This window comes from Calidris pugnax, unplaced genomic scaffold, assembly GCF_001431845.1.
Source record: "Calidris pugnax isolate Ruff unplaced genomic scaffold, ASM143184v1 scaffold148, whole genome shotgun sequence".
NCBI lineage: Eukaryota > Metazoa > Chordata > Aves > Charadriiformes > Scolopacidae > Calidris > Calidris pugnax.
Genome location: NW_015090926.1, coordinates 1,647,875 through 1,670,110, shown reverse-complemented (window position 1 = coordinate 1,670,110; position 22,236 = coordinate 1,647,875). Strand labels below are relative to the sequence as shown.

At 39.9% G+C, this 22,236-nt stretch overlaps 1 protein-coding gene across 1 annotated transcript in view; it reads left to right on the top strand.

Moving 5' to 3' along the window:
* MAN2A1 (mannosidase, alpha, class 2A, member 1) overlaps window positions 1–22,236 on the top strand; it is a 119,158-nt gene that overhangs the window by 447 nt on the left and 96,475 nt on the right. Inside the window, exon 2 of the mRNA XM_014951502.1 lies at window positions 12,319–12,579. Within this exon, the coding sequence (XP_014806988.1) occupies window positions 12,319–12,579 (261 nt within the window). The remainder of the gene's footprint in view (window positions 1–12,318; window positions 12,580–22,236) is intronic.

Sequence of the window (22,236 nt, the reverse complement as noted above, 5' to 3'; positions counted from 1 at the left end):
GCGGGGCGGCCTCGGGGCGGCGCTGCTGCCGGCGCGGGGCTGCGGGGGGAAGCGGGGGCAGCCCACCCGGCCGGCACCGGGGAGACCGGAGGAGGCTCTCCCGCCAACCCCCGGGGCGGGCGGGCGCGCTGCAGCTTGGCGGTCCGGCCGCCATCCGCGGGACCGGGGCGGGCAGCGGGAGCGCCGGGTTTGACTGCGGGCGGTGGAAAGCGGTGCAGGGGAGAGGTGGGAAGCCGAGGGTAGAGTTCAGCCGTGGCATCAACAGGTAGGTTGGGAGGAATGCTGACTTTGGCATTCGTTGCTGCTTTCCTTTTGGGTAAGGCTGGCTTTGGAGCCGTGACACGCCGGTGCCTGCCCTCACCGCCTGGCCCCGCCGAGCGCCTCTTTAGTCCCGCTCTTTCCCTTCTTGTCGGTGCGCGACGGAAACTTAAAAGCTGTGGATCGTGGTAGTGTTCTAATGAGAAGTGTTTAACCGTGACAAGAAAAAAGTACTTCAGAGAGCACGTGGTAGAATGGTAGAATGCTGCTGTGCATAGATAGCTCTGTTTTCTTATAGTAGTAGACCAAAAAAATACAGAAAGTAAAGTTATAGCTTACTTATGCCCGCACTGGACTGCTTTTTTTTGGGAAATAAATGAAAGGTTTTTTTAGTACAGCAGTAAGGCTTCGGGTGAATAGATGAACTCAAAAGGTTTATTTAAAAAGTAGCAATTGTCTCTCTGACAGAGTCATTAATTTTTCGTTTAATGCAAAAGTTGTAGTTGATACAATTTTGTTAACTGTAAAGGAAAATGCTTGATTTAAATGCAGAGGAGGAGTGCAGATCTGTACTGCCTTTATTCTTTCAAGTTACAGTTCAGAGGTCAGCCACTAGTTTTTGCAGGAACTGAGAGAGTGGCAAAGAAGCCTAGAAGAAGAAGAAAGCAAGACAAGTCTGGCTACAGCAGCTGTGCCTGTTCAAAATATAACTCCTAACTCCAGCAGGAGAGTAATGCCATGTGTGACACTGGTAGCAGTTAAGTACAAGTGCTGCTTTGGTGATATGGTCAGTATCTTACATGTGGAAGTGTAGACACTTCATGTGTCTTTATACTACCAGTTGAGTTTAATGCAGCTGACGTATAGAACAGGAAAGCTGGTTTAAATTCTTCAATGAACAGGCAGAAAATATATTAGACATGTTTTGTATTCGATTGTCAGTGTCTTGCTGTCAAAATTCCACTCGGTGTCCTACATGTAATGCTGGTTTGCTGTGTAACGTGGTCTTACCTCTTGTCATCAAGGGTTTAGTCTGCTGTAACACCTCTCTACATGATCTAGTCAGCTAGAGACAACCATTTCTCCTTCCGTCCTCCTCCTTCCACTTGATCTTCTAGAACAGTCTGTCAGTGCCTCTTTTTGCCTTTTCCATATCTAAATTTCTTTGAGGCTGCTGTCTCTCACTGGAGAATCCTCTGCCTATTGCTGGTTTTGTCCTCCTTTGGGTGAACAGTTACCTTTTCCCTTCTTACTGCTTTATCCTTTGAGGAAGCTACGGATGAAATTGACGTGATTTTGTCATTTCCTTTTGCTGCCCATAGGGTAGAAATTTTTCACTTTGTTACAGCTGGGAAATCTCTGACAGCTAGCAAATGCTTCCAGAGCCCTGTAACGTCAGTTCAAAGTAAATGCAGAAGATGAAGAGGGGAACAGAAGCCGCCACAAATATTCGAAAGGAACAGGTTTAATCCTACCTCAGCTGACAAAAAGTTGCTTGTGTCAGTGCAGTGTTTCCAGAACTCAGTGTACTGTAAATGAAACTAGCCACACATGTAAAAACTTAAAGCTGTTGTGGTTGGGTTTTTTTTTGTGTGTGTGAAAAGCTGTGGCAGCAATAGATTGTCTGTCTGTAGCTTTAAAAAGGCATTCTCTTTCCTGATGGTGAAGGTCAGAACTTTTTTTGCTTAGAAAAAGGATTTGATACTTCTTTCAAAAGTTATTGGATTGATTTAGTTAATGCATCCTTCTGTTCTGACAATGTGCTAGTTTTCAGCTTTGCTGTTCCTCTTTGCAGTTCTGGTAACAATGTACACGTCACCTTTCATGTCCTGGAAGTTGCATATTGATTAGTTTCTTCCTGACCTACGTGGTTTACGCTAAGCTCAGAGTAGAGAAGTGGGTAGCTCTGGAAGCAGCCTCCTGCTTAGTTTACGAGCATTTGTCTATCTAGACTTTTAATTTTGTTTCTGTCAGGATTAGAGGTGGAATTTTTCAACTGGCAGTGCCTGTTGGTCTGTGTTCACCTAAAGTGTCATGGTGCCTAATATCAGTAGTGAAACAAGAGGTTAGAATGGCAGCTCTACTTTCTTTTCCACATTTTCTTCCAGACAAGGCGCCTTTTCTTTGCACGGTTTTGGAGTAATTTGCATCAGACTGTTTTGTGAACCTCTCTTCTTTCAGGCTTATCTGCCAGTGTAGTCAAGAGTTGTCCTTCTGGAGCTTGCTTTCCCATTTAAGAGTTCAGGTAGTTGTTCAAGGATGCCGACAGAAATGTCTTGCAGCAATAATTTTTCTACGATCTCTCAAGATGAGTGAATATCCATAGGCAGATGCCTTTGCATACTTTTGAACTAAATAAGTGTAAATGCTTTTCACTGGTTTGCTAAACAGAACTTGTGGTCAGGCTTGGGAGGCAGTGGTAATGTGTATTTTTAGGTGTTGGGTTTGCAAAAGCTGGCATCGTTAGTCAGTTTTACAGTGAATGTTATCCACACCTATCCATGGTAAAGCGGTATAGTGGCAATTAGAATAGAACTTGAGCTAAAGTGATTTATAGCCTGGTTATCATTGGTGGTGCATTTAAACGGTAATATCAGAAGATGTTTGTTGCCATAGAACTGAAGTCCCTGTTATTTTTGGGAAGACTGTGTACCTATAATGCATGGAGATCAAGATTTACTGGCTTCTCCTCTGCAATTCCTGCATATATCTTTATGGGTCTTGTCTGGGTGTCAGGTGTGCCTTACTCTTACTATGGCCAATCACAAGCTCTGTCTTTCTCCCTGAGCGTGTTCCTAGCCATAGGATTCTCCTCTCCCAGGACACATCTCAGGATATGATGTGTCTTAGTGTCCTGTCTCAGGCTAGGAATGTTACGACATTGCAGAGACCAGCTCAAGGTGGAGGAATGCCTTAGGTGCATTTTTAGGTTATTATTGTACCAGTTGTCAGTACAGATCATTGTCTAAGAGTCTTCTAGTGGAATATAGTGGAAAAATAGTTGAGGATATTGTTTTTATCTGTAACAACACAGGTTTCTCAGAGATCTTGTGTGACTGTAGAGTGGAGGGAGGTTCAGGGTGATGGTTAGTCCTATGCCATCTATTCTGCAGCATCAGGTGCAAATGATTTGTGGGCTAAATTGATAACTACTAAATGAAAACTACATTCAAATCTAGTCTAAAGTGGAATAAATCCATAAGCAGCTTATCTTAAAGAACCTGTGTTACTGTATACAGATGAATACCAAATACTGATAAGCCCATATTAACCTATTCTGTGTTTTGGACTGAAATAGAAAAAAAATAATCATTAGCCTAACATGGCTTGTTTTCTCAACTAACTTTACCTTGACTTAGAACAGATCTATAAAAGCTGTTCATTTACAGAAGCTTGTGGAATAGTTCCTTTGATTATAAATTTTGCTAGATTCACACCTAAGCAAGCATGGCACACATTAAAAAAAAAAAAAGCAGAGATTTGTTTGTAAGAGTATCTTGGTCCAGAAATGCATGGCCTTTGTGTAGTCTTCACATGAAAGTTCATTTTTAGTGAATTTTATGCCTGAGCAAGGCAAAACAGCAACACAATGCAGCATCCTCTGACACTACCTAATAGGTGATGCTTTGCACAGCAGCTTTCCCTCTAACCACTTTAACACAGCTTGTTTTGGCTTTTATGGGATGTCTCCTCACTGTGTGCAACGTTGTTTCTGGAAACACATTTTTTTAAACTTAAGGCTGCCATGATTCCAGTTGATAACTGGAATGGCACAGAGTGATTGCTCCTCTTTATCTTTGGTCTTTCCCTTAAACTTCATTAAAAGGTGCAGCACAAACGTACAGCAACTTCCATCCTTCCTTTTTTTTTTTTCTAAACAAATTGTTATTTGAATAAGATCTTTTTCTTCTGTCCCCCAACCTCACCCTCTCTTTTCTCCCCCCCCCAGCCCTCACCTTTGACCACCGTTATTTGAACCTTAGATCTTCTCATGTGTGTTAACTGCTTTTATGGGCTCACTAGTTGCATTGCATTGGACAGACGTGAAAAAATACAGTTCCCATGAAATCTGCTGACTTGATCCTTTGCTGCAAGGACACTGGAAACAGAAGAACAAGTGGCCTGGCTGTTGGTGGTGCAGCTATAGCTTCTTTACTGGATTCATACTTTCAGGGCATCTACCCAATGCTCAAATACTTAAGCACAAATGGTACAAGCCGAGGTTGTTGCATTATGGAGTGTTATTTCATCTGAGCTTGCCAATAATTTGATAGTAGTACCACCTGGCCAAAATATGAATCATGGTAGGGTGGAGCAGTAATAGTAGGAAATTAGGACCAAATACATGGCAGAAACACCAGCAGTTCTCTGAATCTGTGTTGAACAAAGGCACCTTGTGAGCTTTGCTCTGGAGCCCTGATGAGGCAGTATTTCCCCTGCTGTAAGGAAGCACTGCCCTCAGTCAGCCCTGAGGCTCTATGAGGTGGCTGTAACTGCGGCGTATCAGCCCATGCTTGGTAGTTACCATGCCCCAATTCTGTGCGGTGCAAACCTCGGCTCCTTCCAGTGTCTGCAAGTTTCTATGCTTCCTGTTTTGAAATAACTCCTGTTACACTATAAACACATTTTCCAGCTAGAGTTTTGCTAGCTGCCTTGTTGTAGTGGACTAGCTGAAATCAATGGCTTATGTGGACTATAAATACACACATTTTGTTGCTGCATGTTCTTAGTAATCGGTGTATTTTTATGGGCTTGTTTGGGACCTTTCAGACCTATGCTGTATAACAAGGGACAGGGCTTCTGTATGCAGAAGTATTGGAAGCAGCATGATCAGGTATTTAGGAAATGTTTTTTTTCTAAGATGTGAATAGTGGCAATTAGGTTGTACATAATTTTGAAGTTGTCATTTTCTGACTTCTGAGTGCTGAAAAATTGTGGGCACAGTGATTTTTATAAGTGTTCTTATGAGTTTCACATCAGAGAAGATTGAATGTTGAGTGAAGAAATCTACAGAAGGAATAATTTTCCTGGATTTGAAACATGTTGACTTTTTTAAAAAGCAAACAAACGAAATGCTATTAACAACACCCAGTAAGTTCACCATCTAAAAGCCTTTGTGAGTGTCACAGGAATGATCTTGAGTGTAAGATAATGAAAATTTAGGGTTTCTTCTGCTGAGCTTCTAGCACGTTTGTAAAGGAGGAGGGGCTGTCTTTGTGAACATAATTACAGGTCAGTAACAATTCTTTGTACTTCCTAATGTTCACAGAGTGTATTTGTCTTCATTGCTTGCCCTTTTTGTGTAAAGTTGTGGCTAAGCAGTAGTCAAGCAGAAGCTAATAGCTTCTTGAAATTATAGTCTTTAAATCTGGTGTAAAATGTTGAGCAAAATGTATTTTTCAGAAAAGTAGTAACACCACCTCTAAATGAGCACTTCCTTTGGCTACCTAGTGTTAATACCTCACTTAAACTGTATAAACTAAATGGGGAAAGTTTCCCGATTTGCTTACTTGACCTTTTCTTTTTCTGACACATGGTTTTGTTATTTTAAGTTTTGACTTGTTCAAATACAAATAAACATTATTAAAATGCTCGTGCTCTTAATGCTGTAATGTAAGCTGTGTAATGTATTGCTTAATGTAAGCTGTGCTTCAGTTTTGTACTGCTAGCCATTTAAATAAAGATTAAGTGTAGGGCAGGGAGGGGAATCAAAAAGGAAATGAACCTGAAACATATCAGCCAGAGTAGTAGTGAACATTTTTCAGATTAACTGACTTTAAACAGGGAATATTTCTAGATTTGTCTCCATCTCCCTTTCATTTCTCCTTTCCTTCAGATCACTGATGATGGTGTCAAATTAGTCCCTAACAGCATGCCTTATTTTTATCTCAGTGAATTACATGAAACTTAAGTCTAGGATAATAGTACATTAAACACTCCTGTTATTGCTGCCTTTGGTAAAATGGAATGTGGAAGTCCATCAGCTTCATAGAAATCTTTTTGTCAGGCTGTTGCATCTTTGGGATAGAATCTTCTCATTTTTTATGAGAACAGACTTCTGTTTTGTAGTTCAGTTAGTTCAGAAGAATTCCAATGTCTTCAAAAAGTGAGCTTGTTTTGAATGGTACTTCAAAGGTAGGAAATTATTAACAAGGTTACTTATGTAATTTTCATCATCACAAATGCACATAAGCCTTCTGCTCAGATTAATAAAGGCTTTAAACTTTGACTTGTCCTTCTGACCGATGCATTGTATGCTTGATTTTTGTTGTTCTGTCCCCTACCTTGCAATGTGAATACATGCTGAAACAGCGTGTTTGAATATTAAGCTTTGATGCTACCTCAGGTTGCATTTTCAAGTTTTACCTGTGTGCTTTTTCTGTACAGGAGCTGACTATTTAATTCTAAATTTAATATGTTCTGTTGACTGGTACGGTGCTCTAACAGTGAACAGAGAATGCTTTTTGGTCTTACCTTATTGGTACACTGGCATTTGAACAGAGGTTTATATAAAGATTTTGGTGAAGTTAGTGTGTGATTTGTGGAGATGTACAGATATACCTGGAAATAGCTATTGACAAGACTAGCGCAGAAAATTATTATCATGACTGCCATTCAGCGCAGCCAGAAAATGAGGCTTGAGTTCAATTTCCTCACTGTTTACTGCAGTAAATCTGTATAGGCAACTGTCTTGACTTGGATTTCACATCTGCTGGAGAGCTCTGTTCATTGCGGTATTCTGCTTTCTTCACCACAGCTCATCAGTCCACCACAGCCTGTTGTGCAGGACACTGCCAGCTCCCTTGTGGTCTCACGCGGGTGAGAAAGGAGCATGGGCTCTGGCTGGCTTTGAACCAGGCACATGGTGGTTTCTGGCCAAGTCTGGATACAAATACTGAAGTTCCAGCTGACATAACCTCACAAGTCTCTGATGTGGATTTCTCTTCTGCCTGCCTATTTCCATGAGATTTCCTCACTTGTGGCCTGTCATACTCCCACTTCAATTTTGAGCTAGCTGTCTTTTTCCTGGTGAAATGATCGTTCGTGGCCTCTGGAGAGTGCCTGTATTTAGAAGAGTGAACGTTCACTGAGGATATGAAAGTTGCAACTGATATCCTTTCTGCAGCGTGTGCAATGCTTCGATGGGAGAAACTAATGGTTCTCCACTTCCCCAGCATCAAGCAGCTTGGTGTGTCATTGTCTTACTTTTGTGCTGGGTGGCAGTACGCTCCTTTCTGGAGAGATGAGGCCAGAGGCAAACAGAGAAGGACAAGCAGAGGGCAGGGGGAAAGCAGACTGCTTTGGAGTATTTGGGGCATGAAAACTGCTGAAGGGTTGAGGCTGACTGAAGCATAAGGAGCTGTTCATGTAGCTGGTTCACGTGGTGGTAGCGGCAGGTTGCTCGGTGCAGCTAGCAGGTACGGACAGTTTTTGTTCCAAATGGGAGGAGGGTGTCTTGATCTGTGCTGTCCTCACATTGGCAGATTTTGTTGGTTAATGGTTGATGGTGAACAGATGTGCTGCTCACATGGTGTCATTTTTCTACCAATGCAGCCGTACCTACTTTGAGTGCTGTTGGATCTGTTGGCACTTTGTACTTCTCGTAGAAATGGTTGCTTTGCTGTGGAGTGACAGCAGGGTCACCTTTCTTGCTTTTTTTTAAATATTTATTTGCACAATCTTATAAATATATAAAGGCAGACAGAAATGAAAGAAGTTTACACCAAAGTTGTTACAAACTTTTTAACTGGTTGTATAGGCGAGGCGATTCACATAAGTTTACATTGCATTTCCTTATGTAGATTAACAGAGCATCCTTCAGTGACATTAATGTGGACTAAGACATACTTATCGAGGCAACGTACCTCCAATTTTCTGTGCAGTTAGACAGGGCTCAAAGTCTTGGATCAGGATTGCTTCTTTTCTGAGAATATTTGATGCTATAAAGTCAGGGGGAGGTCTGCTGACATTTACGAAGTGTGCAGCTGGCCAAATTTTGCTATTCACAAAGGCATGTTGATTACAAAATTTCAGGCAGAATTAGTTAAGGTAAAATTGGTGTATCGCTGCTCAGATTAAAAAAAAATAATAAAATAATCCCTACCGCCAAATATGTGGAAAATTTTCAAAATTGTTTTAAAACAAAGTGCTTTTTAGAGTACATTGTTTTTTGTAATGGAGAAGACTTGTGTGTTTTATATTTTAATTAGACCTATTTAGGGCCACCTGTAACATTCTTCCAATCTGTTTTACTAGTAAATCAACATCCATTACTAGCAATCAATAAGATGAAACAGTTTTAGAGTAACCTTGCAGTTTTTAACTGTTTGGCCTTGACGTTTGAGGTTGAGCAGTGCAAGCTGCTTGCCTTCCTCTAAAAATATTGAAACTGAATTTCATTTATTTTCATATGTTAATTTTCTTGTCTTGAAGAGTTGCAATGTTTTCCATGTTTAGCTTACATTTTAAAACAATTGTACTATCAAATACTAGTTTCCAGGCATTATCTACTCCTGTTTAAAATGAGTAAGGAGAAAAGTTGAATGGGCAATGAAAATAGACTTACCTTTCATCTAATTTGGATCCATGTGAAATTTTCAACTTGAGAATGGATTTCTGACATGAAATCTTCTGACATGACTATTTTCATACTGAATGAAAACTGGGATCCACGTCCATGTCCACTTTGTGACACTGCTGTTTCTTTAATTTAACTTTCATGCCTGATGCATTTTACAACACGAACAAAACATATTTTTAAACTCTGAGAAGATTTGAGCTAACTTAGGTACTGCATGAGGTCATAGTTACGTGTGCTTAATTGTAGCTTTTTATTTCATGTTTTGCTTTCAAGCTGCGTTAGTACATGGCATGTTAAAATGCTTTAGAAGAGAGGCAAGATGCATCTCATGGTCTTCAGAAAAGAAAGCAGGATTGTCTTTATTAATGTCCTCTCTTAAGTTCCACAGTGGGAGGTCTTTGTAAGGATTTTTTTCCCTCAAAGTAACAGAGCATCTACCTTTAAAGTTAAAGTAACGTACTTTAACAGATGTCTGCAAATCACTGCTCTTTGGAGCACTTGAACCCTCCAGCTTAAATTATTACTGAAAGTATATAGATATATAATTTATATATATACACATATAAAATCATAGTTTTTTGAAGACGGTCAGTGAACAAACTATTATTTCTTATGACACAGGAAGCAGAGAACTTGGTTTACAAGGAACAATGTTTGTTCACATAATACGCGGTAAAATGGTGGAACTTGTTATGAGTAAGTGAAATGAAAGGTCCATCTTGGCGATAGGAAATATGACATGACCTCCAAATTGGAAGTTTATATCAAACTGCTAGGGGATGGCAGTATATGCCAGTGGAAGGATCAGTTTACACGTGTATTTGGAGGTGTTTTTTTTTAATGATGGGGTGGGTTTTTTTATTTGGTGTGTGGTTGGTTTTTTTTATCTGCTGTTGGTCAGTGCTGGAGAGACTATAATTGGCTAGAAGACTTAAGGCAGACTGATGGTGTAATCTGTGACCTGGTAGTTGACAGGCTATTGCTAAGCATTATAAAATTCTTTCTTGTAGGAAGATGTGAAATATTTCTAGAACGCATGTGAATGAGAGTATAAATTTTAAACAGTTGTTTGATTTTGCAGTTGTAGAGGCAGCATATCTCATGGTGAGATAGGTGTGAATAACATTTTAGCTGCTTACACACTTGGTAACTTTGGTGAACTATAGTCGTTTGCAGTGAAGCAGATAGAATTTTGTCTAGATGGCAGCTATGCTTTAGCTTCTCAGGAATCTAAAGATAAGAGCCTATGTTGGGCAGCCTGTAAAGCCCCAATCAGCGTTATTTTATATATGTTACTTTTAGAGTGAGCGGCATATAAGCTATTAGTTTTCTGAGTAGAGAAACCTTGTTTTCTTTTAAAATGTCAGACATTGAAGAGGAAAATACTAATTTTGCACAGAAATGTGTATACGCTATCTTTAATAGAGCATTTGAAGGATTTCAGTCCGATTGTTGTTTCTTTTGTGCCACCAGGGGGCATGGGACAACAGTTTTGGTGGTTGTTTTTTTTTTTCCCCTCCCCAGTGTCTCATCATCTGCATATTGATTTTCTGTTGTTTTCAGTTCATCTATTTAAAAAGTTTCTAGTATTTGTCTTTAAACTGTTGAGATTCTAGGATGTTTGCCTTACATCTCAATTAGCTTAATCTGAATCTGTTGTCAGAATATATTTTTGTCCTTTGTGGAGCAATAACAGTTTGTCCCTATTGCATTTTAAAACCTGTTAGCATTTTCAGGATGTATCAATCTAAGAAAAAAGTCAAACCAGTGGGTCAGCACTTTACACAGCTCAGAAAATGAGGGGAAAAACTTACCAACAGGTTAAAAAAATACTAAAACATGTATTCTGCAGAATTCTGCAGAATTACAGATTCCATAAAGATAGAATTATAGCAATGCCAATGTAGTAGAACCCAAAAGGCTGATTGGTGTCTCTTGGTAAGGGTTTTTTTAATTATTTTTATTCTCACAGTGAACAGAATTTAAAAGAAAGTACACTCACAGTTTAGAAAGGAGGCTTAATCCTTTGCAAACTGCAGCCTAAATACAGAAGTTGGAATTAACTTAGCATTTGAGGGAAGCTACTTTGTGACTTAAATGGAAAAAACAAAGACCTCAAGTGATTTATTGTCAAAGGGGGGAAAAAGCATCATGTACAGTTGTTGTTTCTCATGTTAATCTGTATGACTTAGAAAATAAGTCACTCGTGCCAGGAAAAAGTTTTACTTGTCATAAAAATCATAGAGCACAGAGTAGCTGTCTACCGGATCAATGTTATTTGTGTTGAATGTAATGGGTAAATGTAAATGCCTGAATCTGCAGTAGGTTTTGCTGTAATGACAGCTTCTTGAAAAAAACTTAATCATATATTGTATATTTTGGGGTCTGACCACAACTGTAATAACAGGAAATTACTGGCTTTTTTTCTCTATCTTTTCTTATTATTGTTAGAAAGAAGTCAGTCTAAGGAAAGAAAGAAATTACTGTTAAGACTAAATGTCCCTAAAAACATGTTAAATAATCTGGCCTTTTGTGGTTCTGTGAAACCTAACACATTCATGCCTGATAAAGCATACCTCAGATCATGTGGAAGGAGCAGCCAGTACATGAGAGGGTAACAACATTTCCAGGTATCTTGTTCTGCTGTGCTCCCTTCTGTATACCAGCAATACAGTGATTAGTATTAAATTGCTTTGTGGTATCTGTCTCTCCTTCGAAGTATCTTTGGGAGACACTTTGATTTCTTTCAGTTCACGCTGATGTTATTCTATATCCTTCCTCTTGTGATACGCAGTAGAATCATCTACAAATTCATGTTTGGCAATTGAATAGGACATTCTGACTGAAAGTACTACCAGTTATCTTGATGTTTGTAATGGTCCAATTATACAGATTTTTACTATGTCCAGGTTGTTAAGGGATGTTTTACCCCCATCAAGTACTTTTCTTCATTTCTCAGTAAATTTCACTGAAAATAAGAAACTCTGTATGTATTGAAGTACTATTTTACATGTACAGGAAAAACTTAAAATGTATATACCCTGTTAATCCCATTATGATGTGACTGCCTTCTAAAAATGGTTTTCTCTTTGATGTTCTGATGTGATGATAAATGAAAAGTTCGGATTTTTGCAAATCAGTGACAGACATGAAAAAAGTTCCAGTTTGCTTAATTGGTGCTTGAAACAGTGTGACCTTTTTAAGAATATCTTTGTATCACTGATTAAATCTTGTGCTGCGAATTCAAGTTCATAGTGGAAAATTTAATTTTTGATCTTTTCCCTTATCCTGAAAGGAGGAGATTTCCTATGTTGGTTCAATTTTTATGAGTTAGCCTTTACATGAAATGCAGAGTAAAGATCTGATTTTTTTTATTTGTGTGTGAACATATACTATTGTGAAAATTAAACACTTTTTTTTTTTAAAGCTGTCAATAATTGGTCTGAGAAATAATTGAAATTTACTTTTGTTTTTTACAGGGCCAGCTTTCAATATTGCAAGAGAAAATAGATCATTTAGAACGCCTGTTAGCAGAAAATAATGAGATTATTTCAAACATACGAGATTCTGTGATCAACCTGAGTGAATCAGTAAAGGATGGTCAAAAAAATGCGGAGGCTATAAACTTCAGTCAAGGATCTGTCTCTGAGCTCTTTTCTTCTGCTTCAGTTTTGCTCTCAGTTGATTCTGAGGATTGTGTGTTTGCTTCAAAAAGTGGAAGTCATGGTTCAGGTGTACAGGTAAGCAGTATTTCATTCTCTCTTATTCTACTGAAGTGCTAGACATCATTACCTTTTAATTCTGAAAATGTCTAGTTAGTAGTAAAAAGGTGGTTCTAAGCTTCTAAGACATAATAGAATTTTTCAGGTCAATTGTATTTAACAGATGTTATGAAACTGTTCCTTTTTGCCTTTTTAAAACTGTCTAGAAATTGATTAGTGATTGTGAAGAGCTAACATTTCAGAAAGCTGGAAAGTTCTTAAAGACGCTTAACAGAATCCAGGGTTTTTAAACAGTTATACTCAGGTTATTGTCCCATACTGTCAGAAGTTCCTTGGAAAGAATTTATTTGACACTCTCTTTCAGTTTCCCCAAATTGTTCTAAATGCATAACAAATAAACTGGATAATAAAGTGGATAGTCTTGATTTAAACAGGTTTTACATTTTAGGGGTATATGTGTAGATGAGTAGATGGGTCTTGATAGGGAGGTAAAAAATATTCAAGCACCAATAGTTTTTAAAAAAAAAATATCTCGGGTACTGTGTTCCATTTTGAATGCCATTTCTGTATTTCAGCATTCTTGTGTGTCTCCAGTTTGCATGGGAACCCTGATGAAAAAGGGGGAACATATACTATGTTGACTGGTTGACATGAACTGGGGAGGTTGAAGTTTTAAAAGTCAAATACTTCAAGTTGAATTTATTTTGCTTTCTCTTGATGCTTGTGCATTCACAGACTCATATATTCAGTTTTAATGGAGTGTTTCAGGAGCTCTGAGAATACTGTGTGAAGTTTGTGATCTGTACTGTTTTTGGGAGTCTTGTGGGAATACTATAAATACTCGTAGTACTCTGCAGCAAATATTAAATTTTGAAGTCTAGCTTTCTCATTCTAGAAGTGAAAGCATTTCTATTGCAGAAGACAGACACTGGACTTAAGATGAATAAGTACACATATTAGAACAATTGTAACCTCTGATGTAGCATTCATAATGCTCTTAAGCTCTTCAGGGCTAGGCACCACTTTAATATGTCTTTTACAGAGAAAGTAGGGGTTTTTTTAAAGGCAATATCTGACTGTGTTTCTAGCACACATTTAAGACTCCTGTGCAGAAAAGTAAAGCATGTGGACCTATGATTACATGTTTTCAAGTTACTGGACTGTTAGCAGGTTATTCCTTGTACAGTCTGTTACCATATTAAGTGATGTGCTTTAGAAATAAGTTACAGTAATGTGAATTGTGAATTTTGAGGTAAAATGTGTTGGTTTAAATTCTTGGACGTGTTAACCTGTTGTGAATGGAGAGTAAAATACGTTTGCTTAAACTGTTCTCATGTTTTGCTTCGCATTTGCAGAATATCAGAACATGTACCTACCTACCTAATGGTAGGCTGTAGTAGCTGAACTGCTTTTTGGTAATTTTCTTTACTTTTAAGGTTTTATGCATGTACTTAAGTAATGAATATAGCAGGGAATATTCTTAATACTGCTCCACTGCTCATGCTTCTTTCCTTGCCTTGCACAGGGAGGGCTCTAATGTTCTTTGTGTCATTGCATTAGTACCTTGTACTCAGCAGGTTATCCACCATCGTCATTAAGTCACTTTAATACTGGTTCTGTCTATACAGTTTCTCAGTCTGTGAGTCTGACCCATGTTTTAGTTATGGAATCTAAGACCTTGACTTTAGCAGAATTCCTGTAACGCTGCATTCAGAAGCTGATCTAAATTGCTATATTTGAGTGCTATATAATTTGCCAAGCCTGCAAGCTCAGTTAATTTATTTTCCTCTAGATTTTTTTTATAAAAACTGAGAAATTCTGAGTAGATTATTTGTAGCATTTTTTCTTAATTATATTTTAAATTCTAAAGCAGCTTGTAAGTGTTAATTACCTGCTGCTCATAAACATTAACTTAAACCTAGAGGTTTAGACCTTACTTCTGCCATGGTTTGTCTTTTAAGTGGATATATGAAAATGAAATGAGAGACTAGGAAGAAGTAAGAGCTCATATAGGTGAGACATAGCATTTAGATAAAAATCACTTTAGAGAATGAAAGCAAAAGAGGCTTCACTGAATAAATTATGGGAGCTCATTATAGTCTCCCATAATAGAGAAACCATTATGAGAATGCATTCAAGTATGGATTAAAAACCTTTGTGATATTTCAGTAAGAAATATTACTAGGACTTGCTACTCTGAGAGATGTATTTTCTTTGCATGAATGAGACAAAACAAGTTACTAATAGCATGAGACTTAAAAGATTCTTGGATAGGAGAGCTAAAGGATTTTTTTTTTGTGAAGGAATTGTAAATCGAGGAATTGTAAATCAAGGAATTGTATACTTAAGGTAACGTGCATGTACCACAAGTACATTTCTTATTTGTGGTGTTGATAGATACATAGAAAACTGTAGTAAGGCTGGCCACTGAAAATAACACTGAATTGAGAACTGATATCATTCAAATTGGAAGAGTAATGTGTACTTTATCTTTTGAAAAAAAGTGAAGCTAGTTAAGAAAACCAACAAAATGAGGAGTTTGGATTAAATATTGTTATGACCTGATGCTTTTTTAGGTCAGTAGTTCAAGAAGTATCTGGAATTTGTGCTTGAAGACGATAGAATTCTCAACAGCCATCATGCTGAGCTGAAAGGTCTTCTAACAAATGCAATGAAGGGTCTCCTTTCTTGTCCCTTTCAACTACTGAAAGATCTAACATTGTGCTTAGTAATGTTACTCCTTTTAAAAATGAGTCATGGATCACTCTTTAGAAAGGTGGCCTAAAGAGGCACAGACTATGCTTTTATTTCTTGTGTGGTAGTTTAGTATTCACTGGGGTAAATGTTGTGATGTTGCCCAAGACTTGCAGTAGTTAAAAAGTTTGAGTCCTTGGTATACAGAAAGAATAAGGCCATGTAGAGGAAAAAAGACAACTGATAAGTTTTTAAATGTTATAATTGGAAAGCTTGTAACCACAAATCTGAAGCAGCCGTAAGGAAAACAGGCAGCATCCATTTTGAATTTCTCTTTGTTTACTTGTTTTGCGAAATACTTTCCTTGCTTAGTATATTAGTATTTTGTACTTAAGAATGAAATTAAAATATGTCCAGGAAATACTTTAACCTTTTTTGCTCCCTACTGACTAGGTACTTGGAACTTATTCTTCACTTGCAGTTGTGTAACCTAGTCAAGTGATGATGCAATTTGTAATTAATCCTTTGCACAATTCTTACTGAAGATGGTGTTATGTGAAAGACAAAAATGACTTAACATCTGTCTTCTGGAAGTCTTGGCATAAGTGCAGTGATTTCAGCCTGATGTAGCTTTACTTTATTCCAGTGGAAGTTTTTGAGTCCTATTTTCTTTTTCTTGACTTTTTTTTTTTTTTTCTTTTAACTGCTTTTGACTAACATTTGAGTCAGAATGATTGAATGGTAGAGGTTGGGAGGGACCTCTAGAGGTCATCTGGTCAAACCCCCTGCTCAAGCAGGGTAACCTAGAGCTGGTTGCTCAGGACCATGTCCAGATGGTTTTTGAGTATTTCCAAAGATAGAGATAATACAAACTCTCTGGACAACCTGTGCCAGTGCTCCATCACCTTCACAGGCAAAAAAGTGTTTCCTGATGTTCAGGAGGAACCTTCTGTGTTTTAGTTTGTGCCCATTGCCTCTTGTCTTTTCATAGGGCACCACTGAAAAGAACCTAACTCCTCCTTCTCTGCGCTCTTCCTTCAGGTATTTGTATGCATTGATAAGATCCCCCCCAAACCTCTCTAGACTAAGCAGTTACAGGTCTCTCAGCCTTTCCTCATAGAAGAGCTGGTCCAATCCCTTCGTCATCTTAGTGGCCGTTTGCTGGACTGTTCCCAGCGTGTGCAAGTCTCCCTACTGGGGAGCTCAGAACTGAACACAATACTCCAGGTGTGGCCTCACCAGCGCTGAGGGGGAAGGGTCATCTTGCTTGACCTGCTGGCAACCCTTCCGTAATGCAGTCTAGGAAGCCACTGGCCTCCTTTGCTGCAAGGGGACATTGTTGTCTCGTGTTCAATTTGGCGTTCACCAGGATCCCCAGGTCATTTTCTGCAAATCTGCTTTCCAGCTGGGCAACCTGTAGCATGTACTGGTGGCTGGGGTTGTTCCTCCCCAGGTGCAGGACTTTGCATTTCCTCTTGTTGAACTGTGTGAGGTTCCTGTCAGCCCATTTCTCCAGCCTGTTGAGATCCCTCTGGATGGAAGCATGATCTTCTGGTCTATCAGCCATTCCTCCCAGGTACGTGCCCTCTGCATATCTGCTGAGGGAGCACTCTGCCTCATCATCCAAATCATTGGTGAAGTTGTTGATTAGGATTGGACCCAGTAGTGACCCCTGAGTACACCACTGGTTACTGGCCTCCAGATAGACTTCATGCCACTTGTTGATCTCACTGCTCATCTAGCCCATACATCTGCAGCTTCTCTGTGAGGATGTTACAGAAGGCAGTAACATCCTCACAGAGAAGCCTTATAGAAGTTGAGGTAGACAATATCTACAGCTGTTTCCTCATCTAGCAGGTCAGTCACTTCATCGTAGAAGTTTCTCAAGTTGGTCAAGCATGATTTGCCCTTGGTGAGTCCATGCTGGCTGCTTCTGCTGACTTTCTTGTCTTTCATGTGCCTGGAAATGGTTTCCAGGATTAGCTACTCCGTCACCTTCCCAGGGATCAAGGTGAGGCTGAGCAGCCTATAGTTCTCTGGGTTCTCCTTCTTGCTGTTCTTGAAGTTAGGAGTCACATTGCTTTCCTCCAGTGTTTGTACACCACGAGTGTTCAGTGGTTCTTGTGACATCAGCCAGCTCCCTCTGTACTTGTGGGTGCATCCCACCAGGGCCCATGGACTTATTTATGTCCAGTTTGTTTAAGAATTCTCTGACCTAGCTATTTTCCACCAAGGACACGTCTTCCTTACTCCAGACTTTTCCCCTGGTCTCTGGGATTCATGAAGGCCAGTCTTGCTAGCAAAGACTGAGACAAAGAAAATATCCAGTACCTCAGCCCTTTCCATGTCCTATGCCACCATGTCCCCTGTCTAATTAAGCATCACGCCCTAGCCTTCTTTTTGTTACTTATGTACTTACAGAAGCCCTTCCAGCTGCCTCTGACATTCCTGGCTGGATTCAATTCCATTTGGACTTTAGCTTTCCTAACTTCATCTCTGGATGCTAGGAAGATGTGTCTGTATTTCTCCCATGTTACTTCTCTCTGCTTCAATCCTCTGTATGCTTCCTTTTTGTGTTTGAATTTTGCCAGGAGCAACCTCTTCATCCATGCAGGCCTCCTGGCATTTTTGCCTGACTTCCTACTCGTTGGGATGGACTTCTCTTGAGCTTGGGTGAGGTGATCCTTGAATATTAACCAGTTTTCTTGTGCCTATTTTCCCTCTAGGGTCTTATCCTGTGGGATTGTGCCAAGCAAAGTGGCCAAAGTCTGTGGCCCTGAAGACCGGTAATGTGGTCTTTGGCTTTTTGCTTTCCTCTCAGGGTCCTGAATTCTACTATCTCATGGTCACTGCAGCCAAGGCTACCTTTGACCTTCACAGCCCCAACAAGCCCCTCATCACTGGCAAGTATGAAGTCCAACAAAGCATCTCTCCTCAATGGTTTCTCTGTCACCTGGGCTAGGAATTTGTTACTGATACACTCCAGGAACCTCTTGGATTGCTTATGCCCCGCTGTTTTGTCCCTCCAACACATAACAACGTGGTTGAAGTTGCCCATGAGGACTAAGTTCTGCAAATACAAAGTTGCTCCTGTTTGTCTCTGGAGAGCCTTGTCTACTTGTTATTCCTAGTCAGGTGACCATCCACTACAATGTCACCCATACTGATCTGCTTTTTAGTCCTTGCCCATAAACTCTTGGTTGGCTTCTCATCCATCGGCAGGCGGAGATCCATGCACACCAGCTGCTCTCTTGTACACAGGCCAACTCTACCTTTTTGTTTTCCTGCCCTGTCTTTCCTCAAGATCTTGAGTCTTGTATCCCTCCATTTACCATCATTAGTCATCCCGCCATGTCTGCATGACCCTGACAAAATCATAGTCTTGTAAGTGCACACAGATCTCTAGCTCATCATGTTTATTTGCCATGGTGTGTGTGTTAGCGTACTTCAGAAAGGCACCCCAGCATGCTGATTTCCCAGAAAGGGTTTTGGAGTTTTCTCTGTAATTGTGCCTTATTGGCAACTTCCTTACTTACGTGTGAATGCTGGAGGTGACCCTGCTTAAGCCCTGTTTAATTGTTGTTTGTTTTTTTTTTTAAATCCTTTCATGTCACATCACTCTTGTCCATCACTCCTTCACAGGCCTGATGTTTACTCTGTTCCTCTGGCTTTATTCCTAACTAAAAGCTCTCCTAAAGAGATGAGCCATCCTCCTGACAAAATTACATTTGCTCCTTTGCTCCAGCTTACTTAGTTGGATCTTTTCTCTCCTGAGCAGACATTGATCTGCAAACAGGGTCCCATGGTCATAGAATCCCAAAACCTGTTGCCAATACCAGCTCCAAGGCCAATTATTAGTGTAGTATTGGTGTCCTCCTCTCACACTCTTACCCCTCAATGGTGGAATTGAAGAGAAAACTACCTGGGCATCCATGACCTTGATTACTACTCCCAGAGTTCTGTGGTCACTTTTGATGCAGCCTGGGTTGCCACTGGCAGTGTCATTCGTACCCACATGGAAGAACAGCAAGGGGTAGCAGTTAGCAAGTTTTACAAGCTTTGATAGTTCCTCTAGAACATCCCACTTCTATGCTCCTGGCAGGCAGTAAACCTCTCTAGAAGATGCGTCAGGTCATTGAGCTAGTTGTATCAGAAAACTGTTGATTAAGATTCCAAGTTCTATTTCATGAATTGCAGTTTCCAGCTCTTGAGTTCATAATCATGGGAGCATGGTTTGAGATATCTCTTACCTTACAGTTATGTGTTAGGGAAAAAAGTATGTCATGGGCTGTAAAAATTGGTGTCTTGCAGACTGCAGAAAGTTGCGTGTGAAGTTCAGGCTCCACCCACAAGAAAAACTCCTTTGCCATTTCAAACTTAAAAACATATTTGTTTAAAAAGTAACAGTTCCTGGATTTGCCTACATTCCTATGTGTTTCCCAGTCCTAAGATTACACATTGGTAACTGGCAAATTTATAGAGTATGCACTCAATTTTCTTCAGAAGGTTGCATGCATTTTACAGAAGAATTGCATTTTCTCAAAATCAAGTATTATAAAAGCAAGAAAGTATGCCATTACACTAATTTCATGGCAACCTTTATTTAGTCCTTTCAAGCTGGCCTTACAGAATGCATATATCTGCAAGTACTGCACCTGTATTTTCCATTAAACAATGTTGTCCAAAGGTGGAAGCAATCCTGGTGGAGCAGTGATGTGACAAGATGATCTCATAGAGGCCGTAGATACCTAGTGTGTGGACATTGTAGGCCTGACTAATACTCTGCTCGTCCTAGGATTACAGTGTCTTGTATTCCCGTCTAACATTACTTTCTTCTCTTTGTACCTTAAGCTAAAGGCCTGTGGTGGGTTGGCCTTGGCTGGCTGCCAGATGCCAAACTAGCCAAGGTCAATCTACTGCAGTCCTTTTTGGCATCTGACCTGGGGCTGGAGGAATGAGAGAGAAGGACAGTAATTGGGAGTGGTAATGGGCAAAACTTGGATTGGACATTGCCTTAGTGAAGTAGCTGTGGGGCTTCTTTTGTTGTAATGAGGTGAAGAGACAAGGAGTGGTTATATCATGTGTGTAAAACTTCCACTTTTTCAGTATGATGTTATTTGATTTTAGTGTGTGAATTTTTTTTTTGTAGATGTAAATAAGGTTTGTGAAGGGTGTGTGATGAATATATGTTTTGTTGACTGTTCTTAAATATGCGTTTCACAAAGGGGGTGGTGGAATGTAGGGGGTGCAGGTGTCCAGGTATTGGCAGTGGGGGGCTCCAGGAGTGGTGTCTCTGAGGAGAGGCCAGTGCTGCCCCATGCCCAACACGGCTGTTTCAGCCAGCTACAAAGTAGACGCACTGCAGGATGTAGCTGAGCCCTTCATCAGCAAGGGTAGTGGCACCTCTGGGAGAAAGTGTTTTAAGAAAAGGGGAAAAAGCTGCATGGAAGTGAGGTGTAAGGAAAAATGGGGAGAAATGATCCTGTGAACACCAAGGTCATTGAAGAAGGAAGGGGAGAAGGTGCTCCAGCCACTGGAGCAGGTGGGGGAGACCACCACGGAGCAAGTATTTGCAACCCTTGGAGGACCCCGTGCCGGAGCAGGTAGATATTTTCAGAAGGAACAGTAACCGTGCGTCATCCCTTGCTTGAGCAGTTCATGAAGGACTGTAGCTTGTGGAAGGGACCCCATGCTGGAGCAGAAAAAAAGTGTGGGGAGGAAGGAGTGATGGAGAGGAACTGTTATGGACTCACTGCAGCTCCTGTACCCCTCCCCAGTTTGGGTAGGGGGACATAGAGGAGTTGGGAATGAAGGACTGGAGTTGAACTGGGCTAGAGGAGGAATGGGCAAAATGTGTTTTAGTTTTGTCTTTGTTTCTCATGAACCAGATCTTTTAATTGGCAATAAATTAATTTGATGTTCCCAAGTTGGGTCTGTTTTGTCTGTGATGGTAATTTGTATGTTATCTCTCTGGTTTTATCTTGACGGATGAGCTTTTCATCTTATTTCTCACCCTGTCCTGTTGAGAAGGGAGAATGAGAGAACAGCTGGGTGGGATTTGGCAGCCAGCCAGGGTCAACCCATCACAAGGTCTTAACTTCTGGTTGTTTCAGATGTCTGTAAAGTTTCCTAGCAGAACAGAAACCAGCTTACCACTGGAGTTTTAACTCTTGTGCTCTTCATGTAGTAAATGACTCCTGTAGGCTATTTTTGTGCAAGTGAAATGTTTGTTGAAGGAAGTTTGCCAAATGTACAGTTGTATTCTAACATGGGACTAGAACAAAACTAAAGTTTCGTTTAAGTGTTTTAAGGTCTGTTGGCAGTAAAAGGCTTTTCCAGATGATAGTTCATGTTCATAAAGTTTGCCTTCTTTTCTAAAAGCTGACCAGAGCACTACAAAAGAAAATAAAAGAAAAAAAAAATAACTTGGATATGATAACTTTGGTCTAAACTTGGGTTAGAAAATTCTCTTTGAAGCTATCTGGTTGTTTCTAAATTTCATAGGAACTTGGTAAAGTAACTCTAGAGTTGATTTATTTACATGTAACCTTATTTGCATTGATAAGTGAAATATGTCCTTCCTTGTATAATTTACTTGGCAACAGTAAACACATAAGTAGCTTTGTTATAACAATTGGCTATAGTTCTGAATATTTGTCCTTGATACTTTCTTTCCATTTCCTTTTTTTGAGTTTGACTTTGTCCTCAATCTCTCTCATTTTGTCATCCTCCTTACTGATTGCTTAGTTTGTCCTCTTCATCTTCTGCATTCCCCTACATAGTGTATTGTGCTATTCTGTATAATCATCTCACTGAATTTCACTGAATTTTAGAGTTGGAAGGGACCATAGAGATCATCTAGTCCAACTCCCCTGCTGAAGCAGGATTGCCTAGAGCTAGAGCATGTTACTCAGGACTCCCTGCCCTCCTGCTCCAATGCCATTGTGAGCTTTCACAATTTTTATTGCTACTGTTTTATTG